Below are 22,483 nucleotides of genomic sequence, written 5' to 3'. Positions count from 1 at the left end.
ATGTTCAAAATAACACAGAATTGTAGACAGAGCAGGGTTGGAGGCCTTGGAAATTTTACATTGCCATCTGATCATTAGTATTTTTTTAAATCTCTAGATATATTCAAGAACTGCCTTATTAACAATAGAAGATTCTCCAGGTCTTCTCTGATAGTATTCAACTAGACTGAGGGCAACCATGACTTAAAATCTCAGCCTCTGAGAGCACTACCATTCTTTACAGAATTCATTACAGAGCAACAGAGACCATTCTAAGCAGAACAGTCAAATACCTAAGCATCTCTGAAGCATGAAATGTACACAGTCCATTTATGCCTAAGGGAAAACAGTATAGCATAAATATGATTTAATAAAAAGACTTATGGAGAGATCATAAAAATTCTGAGTTTGACCTACCCACCAATCAGGTCACTTACCAGATATCTCCTCTAGGCACTGCTTAGCTGTCTTACTGTATGATAAATCCATCTTAGTAGGACTGGTACAGGAATCGGCAGATGGTAAAGAGGTACCTTCATTTTCTGAATGTGCTCTGAAATTAACCAAGAAGACAGAAATACCAATTGCTGTCACCAGCGGCTCATCAAAGTTCTCTAGTACAAGAAGAAATCAATGTATTGAAAGTTTTCTATGAAGGTTAAGTGAGCATTTCTTTATGTCTGGGACATTCCAAAGCTGTCTATCTACAGGAGAATTTCCTTACTTTTCATATACAACCCAAGTTGTAGTGAGGTATTAAATCAGATTTCTTAGACTTTTCTAAGTTTGAAAGCTTGTAATTACCAATAATTGACTGCACTTTTTCTGGGCAAAAGACTAGAAAAGATTCCTTTTTTTCTGCTGTCTTAGAGGAAGTCTGGCTAAACTGTGTTCTTCTGAGAATGATAAAAGCACCGAAAACACCCCTAAAATTATTTTTTCCATGCACATTCTATAAAATATATCCTAAAATACAAAGTATAAGTAAAATAAATATTGACTTTGCTATGGGGTATAAATGTCACTATGATGTCTTGATTTCAGAAAAATTAAAGTCAATCAAAAACAAATTCTCATTCTGACAACCCCCTTTTATAATATGTTTTATAGTTGCGTATATATGTTCATGGGTATATATTTGTGTGTGTGATTAACATGTAAAGAGTAGGTCTAATCAAATAAAAAGCACTCCACAGAGGGACTGCATACGTTTTGATATTCCAATCTTCATGCATTGCTTCTTCCTTTTATGCACAGGCAAACGTTTTAAGAGGCACTATCTTTCCTTATGCAGCTTCAAAATCTACATATATTTGGTCAAAAACACCACATCTTTAGAAAGTCCACAGCGTGAACTACAAGAGAAAGAAGGAGACAAGATAATACAGCATTGTACACTGGACTTTGTTCTTTATAGTTATCTCATTTGCTTGGAGTCCCATTCCTAGTACTGAGTTTGGACCATGGCAAGTGATCACTAAATATTTCTTACTTTAAAAAAATCTAAAGAGAATATTTATACGTGAAAGAAAAATTCAGTTAATCTTTAAATCAATTTTTGCTTACTATGTTACTTTTATTCTAAATCCTGGTTTTGTTTGAGAGAAAATAAAGTGTAATCATTGATGCCAGAAATATTTTCTATTTATCTGATGGATCTAAAAACTCTGAAACGCTCATTAGGATTTTAATAAATCACGGAAAACTCTATGCTGTATGTATGTATGTATGTATATAGGAATTGACATATTAATGCAAGAATTCATACAAAGCTGTGCCTTGACCTCCAGTGGTTTCTGGCAGACATTCCTAGCTTATTGTAACTTAAAACTAAATATAAGGAACACAGCAAGATTCAGAAGAGGACATGCTGTTCGAATGACAGGATATACCATTAAGGCCAGTAAAAATTTCAATGTTGTGAACATCAACAGACGTTTTTAGTCTTCACCTTCCTTGATATCTTGGTAGCATTTAGAATAGCAGACCATTCCTCCCTTCATGAAACTCTCCTTCCTTGGCTTCTACAATAAAAATTTTCCAGTTTGTTCCCCATTCTCTCTGGATGCTACTTTTTTTCTCTTTGTTCTCTTTTACCCAATCATTAAATGTCATGGTTGTCGGTAGTAAAAAAAGAAGGGTAAAAGTTGGGGGTTCCTCAAAGCAATATCCTAAGCTTCTTCCAGTTTGCATTGTACAGTCTCTCCAGATGATCTCAAACATACCCATTGTATTAGTGATTGCCTATCCACATATGAAGTCCAAATTCAAACTCTAACCCAGAACTTTTCTCTGAATTCCAGATGTGAATCATAACTGTCTAATAGAAATTACCTCTTGATTATCGCAGAGATAACTCAAACCCATCGTGTACAGAACTGAACTTGTGATATTTTCCCAACAAACCTGGTCCTTGTTCATAGTGCCCCTGGGTGAAACCTTTAGGGAGCCTAAGAGGCTTTGCATGGTCTGATCTCTGTCTGCCTCTCCAGTGTCATCTTGCACTGGACTCCCCTTATCTCTCTCCCTTGTGGTCACAAGAATCTTCTACCCACATCCTATAGCTCCTGGCCTCAACAGGTCCTTTCTACTTGAATATTTTCCTTCCTATGACATCCAATTAAATTTCTCCCTTCAAGTCTCAGCTCAAGTGACTCTTTCTTAAAGAACAATTCCAAATTTTCAGGTGAAGTCCCAAGTTACAAATACTTACTTCTCCCTGTACCTATCTTGAGCACTTCATACTCTCGCAACATGACATTTGTGTAATTATTTAATAAATGTTCATCTTCCAAACTAGAGTCCATTCTCGATGTTTAAGCTCATCATTGCACCCCAATGCCTAGCCACATGTCTAGCAGATATGCTGCACTCTGCAAATATTTGATAACTGAATGTATAAATCTTATCAGTAGTCATCATAAAATAGTGTCATTGTTGGGTAAAGCACACAGAAGGAAGCACGGTATAATGGTACATGCTCTGCATTTGGTTGTAAAACTTAGCTCTCTCGCTAAACAGTTATTAACTCATGTGACCTTGCTAAGTGACTTAGCCTCTCTGAACCTCAATTTGCTTATGTGTAAAAGGCAAAGAAAAATATGCTCCTCACAAAATAATTGTGAGCTCAAGAGTTATTATTACCAAAGGCCTGGAAAGGCATTCTCCTGAGGCATGTGGGATTCTGGTCAACGTTATAATGTGGGGAATATATCCGGCTCTCTGGGCTGTTTCTTTTCTTCTCTGGCCCCCAGGGTCTCCTATGTCCCCTGTCTATTGCCCCTCCCCACTCACTTCTAAAGTTCATTATCATCTATTCTTCCACTTGGGCTCTTTTCTTGTGAGCCACTGCACCTCCCTGGCTTATTCCTTAGCCTAATGTCCATGAACGAGGGGAAAAAATTCCTCTGAAGATTTCTAAGGATTGTTACTTGCTGAAGCCATTTAAATGGAGAGTATGTAGTAAGATAGGACACCCCAGGGAAAGCTTACTGGCTGCTTGCCAAGAAGCCTCAGAGAGGCATGGTGCCTGGGTGAACTGGCTGGGAGCCAGGGTTGGCCTACAGTCATACAGGCTCAGAATTCACAGACTGGTTTCTCAGATGCTGAGTCACATAAAGTAGTTCACTGGGATGGCTGTCTAAAGCCCAATGCCAACTGATTTTTACTAGAACAAGACCAGAGCAATTACAGGAACCAGAATACTTGTAGCTATGTTAGTTATAAAGATGCAGAGCATCTCCCTCTAGGAAAATCTCTATGGAGCAAAAGAATATTCAGAATGTGTTTTGGGAGTAGACTTTTTTCTTTGCTGCAAATATACAGATCTTAAAAAATATTTCTCAGTGTGCGGCTATCTTTCTCAGTGTATGAAACCTAGTACTGAATTCCATTGTCTAAGTCCCCACCCTCTGATAAAAAAGTATTCAAACTTTGGTCTTGGAAACCTTTGTTTTACTTTGTTTTTTAATGTGGCAGTGAACATTTCTGGCTGATTTGTTCTTTAACTTCTTTTTTTAGTTTAGGTCACAAGAGAAAATCTTATTCATACCGTATTTTCAAGTTCTTTGGTATATGTTTCACAGTGTTCCCTATCTGAGTTACCTACATTAGAAATGATAGGGCAACAGATTGATCAAGGGAAGGAACATGGTGAAGTTAAACTTCAAATAATTATAAAAAGATCTCAGAAATTATCTTTGGATTGTATTCACATGTAAATGGGTCCAGATCCCCTGCTCTATATATGTTACAAGACATCGATTTCCCCAGGATTTCTACCTCATTATTTTTTAAAGTGGAATAAGAGTTTAACTCCAGTCTCTAGAGGGACAATCAAAGGTAACTGGTAAAGATTTAACTTTTATATAAATGATCAAAGAAGTTCAGTTTAATCTCTGAAGGCTCTAAGCATGTCCTCTACTTTTGTGCATGCTTCATTCCAGAAAAATAACAGGTTTGGGGGTTGATTCATAAAACAATTTACGAAGACTTCAGAATCAATAGTGTTTTCTAACCAAAAGGTAGATATTGCAGTGGCATCATTCACTGTTCCCATGTAAACCAATACTGCATTCCTCTCATATTGACTGGGAAAAGGAAAAAATGATTCAAAATATTTAGAAGACATCATCCTGTGCAGACTATCTTACTGTGCATTCACAACATGGTCAACATGTTATAAGCACTTACTGAAACTGTAAGATAGGGCATTGCAAAAACACCATTTAATTTATTTAGCGTTCTAATAAGCTAGTGCTAGTGTCTGTTACTAAGAGTCCTAGTAGCCAGAGGTCTAGGTTTCACCAATAATTAACATAAAAGCTAGTTCCTGTTTATGTGCACTTACTATATGCCAAGTACTATGCCTAGTGTTTTATCTAGGGCATATCACTCAAACTTCACAACAATTGTGTTGCTATGGACTGAATATCTGTTTCCTCCCAAAATTCATGTGTTGAAACCTAACCCCCAATGTGATGATGCTAGGAGGTGGCGCCTTTGGGAGGTGATTAGGTCATGAGGATAGAGCCCTCATGCATGGGATTAGTGCCATTACAAAACAGACCCTGGAGAGCTCCCTTGCCCCTCCTGCCATGTGAGGGCACAGTGAAAAGATGGCCATCTGTGAACCGGGAAGCAGGAGCTCACCAGATACCAAATCTACTGGCACTTCGATCTTAGACTTTCCAGCCTCCAGGATTATGAGAAATAAATGTTTGTTGCGTCAGCCACCTAGTCTATGGTATTCCTGTTAGAGCAGCTGGAACAGACTAAGACACCTGTAATTTAGGTGCTGTGGATTAACTGAGGCTTCTAGAGATGTAATAATTTGCCCTGTGTAACAAGCTGGGAGATACTTAACCTGTACTTAAATCTGGAAGCTTCTAAATATTGTTTTATTAACCACTACCCTACAATTTAATTCCATTTAATTCCAAATGTCTCTGGACACTGAGCATGTTAATGTATGTGATGTCTCCTTAGCTGACAGATAGCTTAGTCACTAAGTTATTAACAGACAGTATTTGAATGTGACAATACCCAATGGCCTAACCTTAATTTTACTCTTTACTACCTTAAATTTTTACTCCTAAGAAAAGGAAGCTATTATACATGCCATTTAAAGGAATTCAGCAATACACCTAGATACTAGCAATCTTCAGATTTCCAATTTCATAAATAGGGGTGTTGCATATTGGTTTATATTAAAAATATAGCCATGTGAATTCATCTTGATATGGCTATACTAGTCACAAATGTGGACACAAACAAAACTGGTTTGAGTCAGCAACAATAACTAATGGTCTTATAGTTCCTGCTTTATAAACCCAACCTAAAAGAAAGACAAACAAGTATCTTCCCCAAACCAGCTCTCTCTTTCTTGGTGGGAAGGAAGACAGGTGACAGCCAGGGCCAAGGCCAGGAATCTGTCAGAGTGAAGAGTAGCCCAGTGTGGATGAGAGACTTGTTAGATTTGTATGCTGGGGGTTGGGGGGCTGAGCAAATAAGAAAACATATTGAGTATAATGGGAGCCAGGTTTCTCAGTTGACAAAGGAAGGTGCAAGTATGGAAAGGAGAAAGCAAGAATAAACTCTGTGTGTTGATTTGGAATTGGAGGCACTGTGAATTTACGGTTATATACCCATCTCTCTCTCTCTCTCTCTCTCATAGATAGCTCGTTGATATTGAGATAAATATGTGTGTAGGGACTTCCCTGGTGGCGCAGTGGTTAAGAATCCGCCTGCCAATGCAGGCTAGATGGGATCAAGCCCTGATCCGGGAAGATCCCACATGCCACGGAGCAACTAAGCCTGTGCGCCACAACTACTGAGCCTGCGCTCTAGAGTCCGCGAGCCACAGCTACTGAGCCCGCGTGCTGCAACTACTGAAGCCCGTGTGCCTACAGCCCGTGCTCCACAACAAGAGAAGCCACCGCAATGAGAAGCCCGCGCACTGCAATGAAGAGTAGTCCCCACTCTACGCAACTAGAGAAAGCCTGCGCGCAGCAATGATGACCCAACGCAGCCAAAAATAAATTAATTTTTAAAAAAGGAAATAGGTTTGCAAAAATATGTGTGTGTCTGTATGAGTGTGTGTGTGTGTGTGTGTGTGTGTGTGTGTGTGTGTGTGTGTGTGTGTGTGTACCTACATATATTTTACTATTTAGGAAAGCTAGGAGCAGTGAGATCTGGTTCCTAAATATTACTCTTCACAAAAGAAATCAGGGCACCTTAGATAAAAGCTGAAGCCAAGGCAGTGAGAGAACAAGGTGAGCCTAGATTACCTTGAGCCAAAAAGAAACAAAGTTCTCAAAGAATAATGGGGCAGAAGCCAGCTTGAAGGGCATCCCAGCAACCAAATCTGGGAAATTCTAAACATCAAAATAAATAGTCATATTGATGGATTATAATCCACTGAAGACAGTAGGAATCCATTAGTCCACAAAATTCAAAGAGGGGGAGAGGGAAAGAGCACAGGAGAAGGAAAAGGAGGAGGGGGGAGGGGGAAGGAGAAGGAGGGAGGGGGGAGGAGGAGAAAAATAAGAAAGGGACATCATTTTCTTAAAGTTGAATGGCAAGGCATAAATGCAGAAGGAATAATGGAATTAGAAATCACATGACATCCATTGGAGTAAACTATTAATTTAGGCAAGAAACATCAATGGATGCTAAAACCTATGGGTGAAAGCAGACCCACTGTGGCAAACATCATCCCAAACAAGCAATCAAATTCAACACCACCAGAAAGGGGAATATCAATAATGTTGATACCTGGTAGAAAGGCAATGGAAAAGCACAGTATCATTTCTGTGACATTATATATATATAAATATATATACACTTATATACATATATCTGCAATCACGAGAAAATATCAGACAAACCCACATTAAGAAACAGTCTATAAAATGCTTGCCTTCAACATATCAATGTCACGGAAGTCAAGGAAAGATTAAAGCACTGTTCCAGATCGAGGGATGTTAGGAAGACATGACGACTGGGTACAACGTTCATCCTGAATCGCTAAAAGTGCTATCTCTGGGACAATTTGTGAAACTTGAAAAAGGTCTCTGGGTGCTCTGAGTTAAATGTATATGGGAGTTCTTTGTACGATTCTTGCAAATTTTCTGTAACGTTAACAGCTTTTCCAAGAGAAGATAAAATACAGAAAAAAGAAACAGTTGTGGTTTGGTTGGGCAACCTGGCGCTGAACCTCGTAAGCTAAATACAGAAAGGGCAGTTTATCAAGCTTCTCTGTGGGGAGAATGCCAACTCATAGCAGTCTTCTACACAACAGACCCTCTTCCAGCATTGGCTCTGCATTCCAGCTTAAAAATACTGCTGTGTGAGGGAGCTTAAACTGCTACCCAATGCACAGATATACATCCAACCCAGCAAAAGACAAGTTTGCAAGACAAGCATTCAGTAAGCTTTAGTTTGTGCTGATAACCAATTATGCCCAGTTCACATAAAACCACAATTGCAGTATAATCTGTAATAATAGCTGCAGGGCTTACAAAAGCTTTATCTGCAAGACGGTTCTATGCTCCACGTTTCAAAATTCATAGACTCACAGATCCGCCTACTGAATCTACTGGTTCAACAAATAAGCCAAACTTAAAACCATGTGAGTAAGCATTTTCAAAACTAATGTTTTGTATTCTTTGCCTTTCAGAATATAATATATTCAAGGGCCAATTTTCCATGTCACTTTCTAGGTAAATCTGAAATCTCACAAAAACTGTTACAACAATCTTTCCTGAGAACCCTTGATGCTGTTATATAAGACACATCGTATTATACCAATTATATATATACATATACATATGAGTAACAAAAGGAAACCTCTAAATTCAGACTTTCTTGACCTAATTTTACAAATCAAGTGTGTACAGAGGGTTTCTGCTTATATTTAATTAATGGGTTTAAGAAGCACAATGATTTTCTTCTCTGTTTAACAATGTTTTGCCTTATCTAAAGGTTGGGTTCCTTTTTTTTCTTCTGTGAACTGTCCTCACCCTGATTCTCACCCTTTGCCTTTAGATGTTTGCGTTATGTCCAATGCACTGATTTCTTGACATTTACTACAAATGGTCAGAAAATAACAAAGAGCATGTAGACCTCAAACTAGCAAGTTATGAATCTGGTTAGTAGCTATTTTGAAATTTATTGGGGGCTGTTAAAAATACTGAGGTTTAGAGAAAATGTGCACGTCTTTCTTTCCTCCGTGACTAAGGAATCACTTCATAACTTTACTTCACATATCTCTGAAGCACAAGAAGCCACTTTCTCTGATTCCAACAACTAGCGGTCATTTTCCATGTTTTGAAGTCTCAGTATACCAAATCTGGTTCACTGCTTGGGGGGTTTACACTTCCTGCTTCATTCTGTAGTCATGTTTCAGTCAGTCTCTTGCCTACTACATTGTGGATCATGGAAGGGAAATAACATATGGGATGTGTGATGTTTCACTCTAACCCTGATGCCTTACACGGTAAATGTATTTAGTAGGTAGTCGAAAGAGGAAAAGAATAAGTGAATGAAGGTCCCGAAGAGAAGATATGGTTTCATTCTATAAACATTTTAAAGCCGTTTATATTTCAACTAAACCCTACCATTTATAGGAATAAAAGACTTCTGAATTTTTCTTATTCCACTGTACATTTTTGGTAGTGTTTCTATTCTTCTATAGCAGATGAGTCTAACCCATGATGATGGTGTTTCATTCAACAATTTTTAGTTGGTTCCTATTGTAGGTAGGCTCTGTCCTGGGCAATTACGCTACCAAATAAAAAAAGACAAGATGCTTATTTTTCAATGAGCTTATGTTATAGTCGGAGGTGGCTGAAATCACACTTGTTAATAAGTAAACAAAAACCCAGTGGATGGTGATAACCTCTATGAATAAAATACAAGGGGACAATGGCGTATAATTCTGGCAAAAGGCATTGTGAGTGTTCCTTCAGACTAGATGGTTGGAAATGGCTTGTGTGAAGAAGTAGCATGTAAGCAGAGTTCTGATGAGAAGAAGGAGGCTGCTTTTTTTTGTGTGTGTGTGGTACGTGGGCCTCTCACTGTTGTGGCCTCTCCCGCTGCGGAGCACAGGCTCTGGACGCGCAGGCTCAGCAGCCATGGCTCACGGGCCCAGCTGCTCCGCGGCATGTGGGATCTTCCTGGACCGGGGCACGAACCCATGTCCCCTGCATCGGCAGGCGGACTCTCAACCACTGCGCCACCTGGGAAGTCCCAGGAGGCTGCTTTGATCCAGAAGAGAGTCCTTATACGCAGAGAGAATATCTATGACAAAGTCCCCAAAGCAGGACAGGTTAGTTTGTTAAGAAACAGAATGAAGGCAGGGAGGCAGTGAGCGTAGTTTAAGGGCTAGAGAGAGGGCCGGATTATGTAGGAACTTGTAGGGCTTGGTAAGATGCTTAGGTTTTACTTTTCAAGTGTAATGTAAAGCCAGTAGATGGTCTCATGAATTTAAATGACATACAATTTATACTTTTAAAAGATTAGAGCCCCTGCTGTGTGAAGGATGCGACCGGAAAGGACCACAAGTGAATGCTGGAAGACTCGTTGGAAACTAGGTGAAAATTGGTGGTGCCCTGATCACGGGAAGGCAGGGTAGAAATGGAAAGAAATGCCCAACTGAGGGTATGTTTTGCAGCAAGAGCCAACAGGACTAGCTGAAAATAAGATGTGTTGGGAGGGAGTGAGCGAAGAGAAGAACCAAGTATGGATTCATTCCAAATTTTCTTCCTAGCCTCCCATTCAAGTAATCATGAATTCTAACCTCTAGTCGTTAGCAGTGTTAGTTACTAGCATTTTACATAGCACTTCGTAATTTGCCTGTTAGTTTTTCCAACATGCTTGGATTGTAAAATTGTAGAATGTCAAATTTGGATGATGCCATAACATTCCTCCTTCCACCTGACAAATTCTAACTCATCCTTTAAGTCTCATCTCTTCTCTTACCTCTTCTGTAATGCATACACTGACTCCACCCTCATGTAAGATTCAGGAAAACTCTTCTACCTTATTTGTTGCATACACTTCCATGACAACAGTGATGTTTTAAGTTCTTGATTAAATTCTTTTCATTATCACCAATAAAACTGAGTTCCCAGAGAGCAGATAATTTTTTTTTTTACTCTTTGTAATTCTTATTACATAGTATTTGCAGAATGAGTGATGAGTACATAAAAGAAAAAAGATATTTGGTGAATTCCCTTAACTTAAACTATGGCAACTGGTCACTGTATCGCTTCTTAACAATCTCCGGTAGCCACCTGCAGCACTTAAAAAAGGCAGGCTAATCCATTCACACGTCTGCTTATTGGGAACTTCTTATAGCGAGTTAAACTTTTCTTAAAGTTTTCACCTTTGATTTTAGTTATATCCACTCATTAAATGGATAAAGATATGCCCAATTCAAAACTACTTTTATCACATAGTAGTGATAAATGAGTTATAAAAACTTAATATAGAATATCCTTGCACTGTGCAGGAAGTAGGACTAAAATGAAATTCATTAACTTCCAGAACTCAACATTACATTTATAGGACTTTGAACATTCAATTTGCACGAAGGAGTATTATGAAGCATATAATAAGGTCCCAGAAGGAATAATTAATAACCAGCATGACCTAGAAGTGGGCTGAGAACTGGGGAAAAATATCACCATCACCCATGGATCTTCCCATTATATAGAGGTTATTTAATTTTCTTTAAATACCAAACGTATGTATGTTTATACATATACATACATATATATGTATTTTAAAGTTGTTCTACTTAAAAGCAATTATTTCCCAATATAAATGATATCTGCAAATCTGCTATTGACATTTTCCCAGCCAGAATTTTCCTAGTAACAATACCTCTTATTTCTACACATACAGCAAGAACTGCTAAGCAAAGGAGGGCACACTACAGACTCAGGCATATACGGATTCAAAGGCAAACTCCTGCCAGGCCTGTGACTGTAAAAGATTATCATTATTCTGCCTTGAAATCGCTGCTTCTTCATCTCTGTAAAATGGGGTAACATTCCCTTGTCATGGGTTGATGACACAGTTTAAATGAAAAAATTAACATAAATTTTGTAATACAGACTTGTACTAAGTAAGCACTCAACAAAAACCATTATAAAATAGTAAATTATTACTATTATTGTATCAAATGATTAGCACCTCCAGAAAAGTCTGCCAGGGATTTTGCAAGAGAAATTCTTAAATGGTGTTGGAGTAGTCAGAGTGGAAAGGACATCAGGGGTCACATAAGCCAAATGACATGACTCTACGATACCTCTTTCACTGACAGTTAAGAAACTTGAATATTGACTACTCAACCTTAAGAGCATTTATATTATCATTTATAAAATTATTCTGAATTTATAAAAGACTCCAAGCAGCCTTTTCCTCATATGTAGACTATGATGTGACATTTCTTATTAGATGGTTTTATTTATTTTCAACTACTTTATATTATTGATAATAAAACAAATAATTACTGACATTTATAAGCAATTTATTCTGAATCTGGCTCTGTGCTAAAGACTTTACAATCTTGATTGCCTTATTTAATCTTTAAAACAACCAAATTAGGTAGATATTCTTCTACCACACTTTACAGAATTAGAAACTGAAGTCTGGGGAAGGTCATTTACTGTGTGGCAGGTACTGTTCTGAACCCTGTATAAATATCAACTCATTTAATCTTCAAAACAGCCTTATGAGGAAGCTTCTATTATTATCATCTCCATTTTACAGATTATAAAAATTGAGTCTCAAGTCTTTAAATGCCTTACACAAAGTCACATGACTAATAAATGGTGTCATCATGATTCCAACCCAGGCAACCTGGCTCTTGGGGCCATTGTCTCAATAATACAAGGTGCAGTTTCGGAACCATGGTAGAGCAAACGGACTCTACAGCCTGTAGTCCTAGCTACTCGGCTATATTACCTCACTTTTATAATCTCCGTTTTAAACAGGGCAAAAAGAAACTCAAAGAGGCTGGAGAATTTGGCAGTCGCATGGTTGATTCACACTTTAACCTCTAAACTGTGCTGCTTCCTCTTTCAGATAGCAAAGGTTACACTGCCAAATGAAAATCACTAAATCTGTACCCACTGGATATGTTACTGCAAACAACCAAAGAAGTCTGCTGCTACTTATAGAAAGAAGCTTGCTAAACTGGTGGATATATTCTTTTTGCTTAGATTTATACTTTCCTGTGAAATTCATCCATGGTGATTTGAAATGACAGATGTTCTTACAGAATACATTTGAGAGTGACAAGTGTGCTGAGTATGACATATTTTAAAGTTTATAATTTTTTCTTATATTTTTGAAACGTGGATTATGATTTTGACATGTGAAATTCTCCTTTGTCAGATAGGGTCTCTGGAGCTAGAAGGATCTGCAGACTCCCATTGTAATACAGGTGGGACAGGCACGACCTAGAGCAGTCTCCCGCAGCCATTGGTCGGCCTCGCACTGGGCCCCTCCCCCAAGCGAGCGACCGTTAGTGAGCAACTGTCAATGAGCAACTGACTGTTAGTGGTCCCTCTCAGCCATTGTCTGGCACCGCAGTGGGCCCCTCCCCCAAGGGAGCGACCGTTAGTGAGCAACTGTCAATGAGCAACTGACTGTTAGTGGTCACACTGAGCCATTGGCTGGCACTGCAGTGGGCCCCTCCCCCTCCCCCTTCTCTGTAGAAAAAGAGCCCAGAGAATGCGGACTGAGGGAAAATGTTTTTTTTGCGACTAGGGTGCCACCTTCTCGGTCTGCTGGCTTTCTGATTAAAGTCGTTACTCCTTGCCCCAACAACTCATCTCCCGATTTATTGGCCTGCCATGTGGCAAGCAGAGCAAGCTTGGGCTCGGTAACACCATGTGATGCAGATACAAAGGTTTTAAATGAATTTTTGGTATTAAAGTCAGAATAGCAGCCTTAAATGAGGTAGCTATTTGAGGTAGACCTGAAATTCAATAATTATACATTTGTGTGGATGAGTATATAAAGCCCCAGAAAAAAATCACTTAAAGCACTTAGGTTTTTCACTGAGGGAAAACAAATCATTACAATTATTTTCTTTACTTAAAAACTCACATATTTAATAAAATTTAATAAAATTTGAAACTATATAATCTTGACCTTTTCCTATTTGCAGCAGATCCTACATCCTGTTTTTCCTGTTGATGAACTGTACACCTGCCAAAGTCGCAGGCATTATTCCTCCCTAGCCACCTCTTCACTGAAAGGACAGTGGATAAAAACGGAGACACAGCAGCACTGACATAGTCCTAATCGAGTAAAACTTACCACAAGACAATAGGCAAAATGTGTTTACACTACAACTGTTTAGTAGGATATATATTTTAAAATATAGCATGTGCTATGTATTTTAATAAATGAAAAATAATATAAATATATAACAAAAAAGTTAATAAAGTTAAATATAATAATTATATAGATTAGTATTTTTGCCTGGAAACAACAGGCCTAGCTGTGGAAATTAATATAAATTTTATGCTGGGAAAGCAACGCCTTATAAACAACAGTTAACAAACATGTACAATGTGCCACAGTATACAATGAGCATCTTATATGCATTTTGCCTGTTATTCTTCCCAACTCTACAAGGTAGATACTGTTATTTCTATTTGACAGCTGAAAATGAGACTAAGAGATGTTAAATTCTTTGTCCAAAGGCATATAGCTGGTAAGTGGCAGAGCTGGGCATTAAGTCTATATCTGCCTGAACCCAGAGCATGCCCCCTTAACCATTATGGTTTACGTTTTCTCATGGGTGAAAACAAAAATATCTCTAAACTCTATAAAAATGAGAATTATTTTAAAAGACTAATAATAGAAATAATAGTAGTAAAAGTAATAGACACGGGGAAAAGTCATGACATCTGGGTTCTATTTTGCCTTTGATGGCAAGTAGGTTAACTTTCAAAGGCCTCGGTTCTTGAGTGGGGGGGGGAGGGGAGGGGGGAGGGGAAGGAGATGAGGACTAATAGATTGGAGGATATGGGAGGCTTTCTTTTAAAAATTTTAATTCTAGGCCTCTCTCTCCAGAATGAAATACTGTTCCAAAATGACTATGTGAAATAGGACTCCCCAACCTTCCTTATTATGTATACTCTGAGTATGCAGACCTGTCAGTGTTTACAGCTGTGGACCAACGGAGCTCGCCTTACCTATAAATGAATGGAGCCACGGTGGCAGTATTTGGGTGGCTGTGTTGCTGCTGCTGAGGGAGCTGGACAGCACCATTTCCCACGCTCTGCCCACTGCCTTGCGCCGCTGACCCCGCACAGGAACCCGCCAGAGAGGCGTGGCTAGCTTCCCTTCCTTCCAAAGGAGCAGGGCAGTTGGATGTGCTTGCTTTCTCAGTCGTTACGGGCTTAGGGAAGGACTGGGAAGGGCTTCCCTTGGTAGTCCTGAACTTTTCAGACTCTTTGCTTGTTGAGCTTCCCGGTGAAACAGTTTGCTTTGCTGTTGGCACCTTTGAGCCCGGTTTTGGAATCCCACTGGAAGAGGGGATTAAGCTTTCCTTCTTGGCTGCTGTCGTCTTGCTGCCCTTTGGGATGAAGCTTGCAATTTTAGAGGTCTTTTTTGGAGCCGTCTCCGCCACCTGATCTTTCTCGTCCTTGACTGGTTTTTCAGTGCAAACTTTATTTCTGTCCCTGTTCTTTTCCTCTTTTTCCTTTGGCTGTAGCAAAGACTTTTTATTGCTGAGATTTTTGCTTCCAGCTTTTGGAGGGGCTAATTTCGGTGACACTTTGGGGCTGCTACTTGTTGAGCCGCCACTATTCAGACCGCTGTTAAAGGCTTCCATTTCACCAGATTCAGAAAAGGCATCGTCCTCCTTCCCACCATCACTGGGTCCTGAACTGGGAGGCTGCAGGGGGCGTAAAGCAGTCCGGGCATTGACCAGCTTGAACTTCTCAAGCATGGATTTCTGTCCCGAGGGAGCTGCTCTGCCCCCGTCCGAGGCAGGGGGCTTCAGTCTGTCTGCAGATGGTGTGGGAGAGGTGCCTGGGCTCGACTGCTTCACGGTCAGCATGGTGGAGGTGGCGCTGTGCTTGGCATTCATGGACTTGCTGCGCCACGGCTTGCTAGCGCTCGGGGACGGGATGGCCGAGGCCGGGGGCTGCCCAGCGGCGCCGGGGGGCTGCGTGCTGCCACTCACACCTGAAGATGGTTGAGGTCCTTTGGAGGAATCTGGACGTGGTTAAGAAGAAACATTTTAAAAAGGCTGGTTAGTTTTTGATCACTTATGTCACACCACTGAGTATTTCTAACTGTAGGCACAAGGAAGTTTCTTTCCTCTGAACTGGAAACGGACATGCTATGTGGCATCAATCACTTCTGTAATGTGGTGGTTTTTGTACCAGATATCAAACATTCAGTGTCTGAAGGACAGTGATGTTGGGGAAAAAAAAAACCACAACACTTTTTTCCCCTTCTAAAATTATTCATAGCCAAACGAATTTTGCTGGTCACAGAGGTCTATAGATGAATAAAACACTATCCCTCCCCTAAGCAATTCTCTGTATTCTTCCAGCTACTACTGTAGCTCATAGCAGTGAATGGATATTCCACCTTGCCTTATAAGAATAATGAATACTGAGAGATTGCTTTAACCTACAGGGAGCCTAGCTTATTCTTATCTGATTAAATATGCTTTTGAATCATAATTTAGCTTTTTGTTAATATTCTTTTTATTTGTACAAAATAAATATTGAAAGGGATGTTTACATGGGTCAGATAATCTACTAAGAAATATATAAAATATGTAATACAAATATTTAATACTAAAAAATGTGTAATACATAATATGTATAATCCTTATAACAGCCCTACAAGGTATGTATTGATATTTTACAAATAATTCTTACAAATAATAATTTTATAAATAATTTTAAAAAATTCTACATAACTTGTCCGAAATCATCCAGCCTGGACCTGAACGGATTTCAAAGCCTGTGCTCTTAACTAGCACACCTGCAGGTTCCTGTAGGGATCTGAACAAACTTTAAATTCTAATAAAAAAATCAAGCTACTTTTTGGGGGCTATAAGAAAATAAGGCCAATTATCATATAAGTACTTATAATGCACTAGTGTTTACTTACTTTCCACGTAGAAATCTCATTATGATATGAATTTCTATACGACTGTTATAGCACTGATTAATGCTTGATTACAAGTCTTATTTTTAAGCATGAAAGACTAAACCAAAAAGAGATTTTATAACAATGCATAGAATAAAAAAAAAATTGAGCTTGGAGTTAAGAGATCTCAGTATAAATGTTGACACTGGAGAACTATATAATTCTGGTCATGTCATTTACCTTAAATTTCATCTACCATAAATACCTCCCTCTTCCCTCCTCTTTTTCTTTTTCTTCTGAGAAATGGAGAAAAAAATGGATAAATGATTAAATTAGATATTTATGTAAAAGAGGCAACGTTGATACTGTTAACATACTAGATATTGTCAAATAAATGAAATGTCCAAAGGAAATATTTTATTAATAAATCCTTTCATAATATTCAGGAATTGGAGACCATTAAATTCCATTAAATATTCATAGATCTAAAACTACAATGCTTTCACTTTTAAATGTTTTTTCCAACAGTATCAAAAATGCATGATAAACAGTAGGTAATTAAGCCAATTGGTATAGAATACTTGTCTTACCCATTTTTCAGAAGAAGTTGTTTACATTAAAAAGTTAATAAAGAAAGAGACAGGAAAAGAGGTTAAATTCTTCATTAAATATTAGTGTGAGTTAGGTTTTTTTAAAAGAAAATAAGTGTGCCTAAAACAATATAATAGATTTGTGAAGTTTATATTAACAATGCCAATAGTATAGACAAACGTAGATAACTTCACTGTGATTGCCTGTTTCCTCTACTGCACCGTTGATACAGTCCATGAAAGCAAAGACCACACCAGTAATGCATAGTTCTACATTACACACAAAGCACCTTCTGTGTGACAGGCACTAAACTAAGTTTTTGAAATACATTAACTCAGTCCTTCCAACAACTGCATAAAATTTTCATTATTACCCTCAATTTGCACATGAAGAAACTGAAGCACAAAGAGGTAAAAGAACTTGGCCAAAGTTACACAACTTGTAAGTGACAAGTCTGAGAACTGAACTTAGCTTGGGATTCTAAGTTAATTCTGTCAATCACTATGATTTTTCAAATGTACAAGAAGTTCAATGGCTTAGCAGTTATAACATTATTCCTTGACTCTAGAAACACAAAAAAATAGTGAATGTCAAATTCATGCCTTTAATAGAATTGTCAAGTAAACTTTATTTCTCGATTACCTAGATTCAACTGGAAACTAAGAACATCTCCAAACAAGATGCATTTTCTCAAGTTCAGTGAATTGTGTATGTGCCCGTGCATTTCACACAGTGACCTTACTGTTTTGCAGATTTCTGTCCAACATATATGCCTCCATTTTTCTACTATTTCCAGAAATATTAATCAATGCTACTCAGTTCCTACAATCTCTAGGACTTGAATCTAGGCATAACATCTGTTAATATTTACTGAGTGGCTATTCTGTGTAAGACTCCCCAAGACACCTTACAATATAGTCAGAGGAAAGAAATCAGACTCACAGAAGATGAATGGCATATATTAAACGTTAAACGAGTAGGAGGTGGGAAAGAAAATGGTAGAGATCAGAAGTGCACAAAGGGCTGTACAACATTAAAAAAGGTCCAAGACAGATGAGCTAAGGGAGATATGCAGGCATTCAAGGCAGGAGTAATATAGAATTTTTATATGAAACTATGTGAAAATTTATTCTATTTATTTACATTTTAAAAATATGTACATACGGGGCTTCCCTGGTGGCGCAGTGGTTGAGAATCTGCCTGCTAATGCAGGGGACACGGGTTCGAGCCCTGGTCTGGGAGGATCCCACATGCTGCGGAGCAACTAGGCTCGTGAGCCACAACTACTGAGCCTGCGCGTCTGGAGCCTGTGCTCCGCAACAAGAGAGGCCGCGATAATGAGAGGCCCGCGCACCGCAATGAAGAGTCGCCCCCGCTTGCCACAACTAGGGAAAGCCCTCGCACAGAAACGAAGACCCAACACAGCAAAAATAAATAAAATAAATTATAAAAAAAAAAAGTACATACGTATATTGGGACACAGAGCTAGAAATAAAGTACCCCCAAAATGAAATCATAGTCTGCTGTAGTATTGTTAAGAGGAACATAATGGCCTCATATTGAATTTATCTTCACTTTCTTACACTGATCTCAAAAGTTATTTGCAATATTTCTTATTCTATAATGAAAATAATATTAATAATTATTACAAATATAATAATGCCTACTGGCATTTTGCTGAAGATTCTTTAACTATATTATCTCACATTAGTGTTCACAACAGCCTGATGAGATGGGAAGGGCTCCTATTTTTTTGTGTGTGTGACAATTTCATAATCACTTTGCCTATCTTTTTTTGGAAGGGCTCCTATTTCTAATTCACACTTGTGGAAACCCAAGCTTTGAGGGTCTAAACAACTCATTCAGTGGTGCACAGCTAGTGAGGAATGTGTGGTGTGGCTAGGATTTGATCCCACATGTGTGATTCTAGAGCCCAAGCTCCATAATTATCGTAGAATGTCTGACATTTTAAGTGTTTAACATAACGGTCTCAGACTTTAATGTGTGCTTAAGTCACTGGGGATCCTACTGAATGTACATCACATTGTGCTTCAGCAGATCTGCAGGAGGCCCCAAGATTCTGCATTTCTAACAACCTTCCACATGATACCAACGCTGCTGGTCACAGACCATGTTTGGCTTTAAAGAGTTATTTCTTATGACAGTGTTCAAATCGGCTAAATTCATTAAATGTTCCATAGCTGTGCAGCATTAATATTCTTCGTTCTGTGGGATTCTGGAAGCTCTGTCAGTTCTGCATTCCCCCCGGATGCTTGGCAATCTGTGGTGAGAGATCACTAAAAACAAAAGAGGTTTTCCTAATGTCCTTTATTTTATCATTTTCACCACATACTTAGTGTATATCTTCTGTGTTTCTGCAACTAGGTTAAGAAGCCAGGGGACTCCTACCCCTGTATGCCTGGGAGCTTTGGTGAGGATGAGAGAAGAGGGCAGAAAAGGACCAGTCAGGATGCTCTGTAAGTGTGCTGACATTAGCTAGATAGACTGCTACCGCAGTTCAAGTACAGAGGAAATTCAACATCATCACACCCAAAAATGAGACAGGAGGGACTCCAAATTATGACATCGACATCCAGCCTACAGTAACGGTCACAGCAAAAGCTATAAAATCGTTCTCAGATAAGTACACACATAGAAGACACTTCTCTGAACTCAACTCTCAATCTGTGCCCAGCTCCTCTCTATAATCAGCAATGAGGTGCTTCACGTTGCATGAAGAGTGAAAATCATAAGTCACTGTGCATCAGGAGAGCATTAGAATAATGAGTGTCTCTCTGGACACCTCACAAGAAAGGGTGCAGAACAACAGCTGCTGAAATGGCAGCCTCTGCAGCTCTGACAGAGCGGGGGTCGGCACAATCTGTGCGATTTACATATTCAATAGTAAGTAGCCTGGTCTCAACTGATGCATTGCTGAGTGTTGTTAACTCAGCTTCTGACTATAAATGAACTGTTAGCTGGGTATGGCGGAAAAGCACAGGTATCTAATGCACGTATTTAAGGGCATTCCTGCAACAAACTTGTATCTTGCGTTTGCAGGGCCTCTCTGCCTATAGCTGGTTCCTTGTCTCTAGCCTCCAAAGAGAAAGTTTCTTCCACTCCCTCTCCTTTTCCTCCCCTTCTTCTTCCACCTCACATCCACCACCACCAATTCCATTGCAACCAAATAATATTATTTATCAACTGCTTACTTTTCCAAAGTACTTTGATACATGGTATCACATTTAGAGCTTCTACCCATATGCCTCTTATTTAAACTCATAATAATCTATAATATACATATTATTTCTCTTGTTATAAATGAGAAAACTGAAGCTTAGAGAAAGTAACTTGCTCCAAATCAGGCATAGAGTAAAATTTAGAAAAGACAAACCCAAAATTGGAACCCAGGTTTATGTGACTACAAAATTTGGAGGCTTTTGACTCTCCCTTCTTTCCATATGTTTGCTTGCCCACCCAAAAATTCTGCCGGTTCGGTTCTCCAGAAAGTCACATGTTTGTCACAACAGTGAAGGCAACTGGGTAACTCCCCGAAATTTGGGTTCCTTCTTCCTCAATGAGCAGAATATAAATGGGGAGAACATGATACAAGATACTCACTATTCAGTTACCTATATACTATCTCCTACTGGCACCATCCTTTTGAGTTGATGTAAGAATAGATTTTAATTCCTGCTTAGAAAACATCTTAATTCAGAGAGTTAATTTTTAGTTATTTCATACACACAAAAAAATAACTTTGATGACCTGGGAAAAATGCCAATCTAGTTCTAAAATTAATACACGGAGGTAAATGTGGCAGTCACAACAGGCATATGGGAAGTTTAGATAAAGACGATTCTCCATGGAAATTTGGCAGGTTCGCTTCCGAGCTCACTGCTACGTTGCCAATGGTGCTACTAGCCTGAGAAAGGACCAGGGAACATCCTCAGTTGTTTATTTCTTCTTCCTCACTGAGTAGTATACTGTTTGGATGGAAGCAAACCAGCTTTCAGTTCACAAAGTAACAACACAGAAAGGAGCAACAACAATAAAAATGACAATGGCACCCCTCTTTTGAAAGTATTCACTGTACAGCAGGCATTGTGCTCAGTGATATGTATGGTCCCTGCTAATTACAGAACGACTTCAGCATCACAGATCATTACGGAAGGAAGGAAATGACTGATCGATGTGGTGACGGCAATTAGCTTGGTAAATAACTAACTTAAGACTCTCATTTTACAATAATATACCAAAATGCAGTGAACGTTTCGAAAGTTAAAAAAAATAGCATTCAAATTTGTTTTCAGTTGTTTTGTTACCAGCTGGCCCCTTGTTTACCTCACCACACTGTCTCCCATAAATAATGGCTTGCGAAATGCCTCAATCATCAATTTTATGCTGAACAGAAACATGGAATGCTATTACAGGGATTGTAGGGGCACTGTCCATTCTGCACATGCATATATTGTACCATTAGTAACGTGAGAGTGCCACTTTGTGGACTATTGAAAAATTTAGGGAAGCTTTAACTCACCAGCCAGATTTTTTTAAAGTATGTAATTTATGTACGGGCATATAAAATACATGTACACCTCAATATGTAAGCATGTATACGTAAGTAAACAACATATATGCCCAAGTCTATTTAGTCATATCACTTGACCTATGTACTTAATTGTTACCTCATAAACATCCTCAAGATTAACTTGAAATTATGTCATTATAGGTTTATATAATTATTAAGGAAATAAAGCAAAAAGTCATGGTGGAACACATAATGAAATCACCCGTAAAGAGATATAATGAGTAAAACGTATTTGCATTGCATTGAAAAGGAAATAAAACAGTTCAGTTCTGTGGTCTTAAGAGTAATTTCAGAGTAATTAAAAAAGTACTTAAGAACTAGATAATTATGTTTTAGCTGTCAAAACTCCACGACTAATGCAACATTCACATTAAACCTATAGTTTTAAAAAGTTCAATTTCAATTTTGCTAAATTCTCCATATCAATCATACTAAATCTATGTTGAGTGTAAATGAAAGAAAACACTTTCACACCAGAAGCTACTTCATTAGAACCCAGGAGAACAGAAAGGAAATCTCCTCTTCCACAGATGTACAGGTACCATGTAAGAATCACACGGGAGAAACAATAAAGAGATGGGAGCATGCCCTCTGGTACTGTGGCATGTTTCTTAGCAACAGAGAAAAACATCTCTCTGCTAAAGAACTCTGCCAAGTAATAAGTGGTTACAGATCATAATTCAG

General features: G+C 38.7%; 1 protein-coding gene across 13 annotated transcripts in view; it reads right to left on the bottom strand.

Moving 5' to 3' along the window:
• Positions 1–22,483, bottom strand: part of NAV3 (neuron navigator 3) — a 944,477-nt gene that overhangs the window by 169,446 nt on the left and 752,548 nt on the right. For all 13 annotated transcript variants that reach the window (XM_067697415.1, XM_067697414.1, XM_067697416.1 and 10 more), the window contains 2 exons: positions 14,700–15,726; positions 417–532 (listed from right to left, as the gene is read on the bottom strand). In XM_067697415.1, the coding sequence (XP_067553516.1) occupies positions 417–532; positions 14,700–15,726 (1,143 nt within the window). The remainder of the gene's footprint in view (positions 1–416; positions 533–14,699; positions 15,727–22,483) is intronic.

This window comes from Pseudorca crassidens, chromosome 11, assembly GCF_039906515.1.
Source record: "Pseudorca crassidens isolate mPseCra1 chromosome 11, mPseCra1.hap1, whole genome shotgun sequence".
In the NCBI taxonomy this organism is placed as follows: domain Eukaryota; kingdom Metazoa; phylum Chordata; class Mammalia; order Artiodactyla; family Delphinidae; genus Pseudorca; species Pseudorca crassidens.
This window is presented reverse-complemented; position numbering and strand designations above follow the sequence as displayed.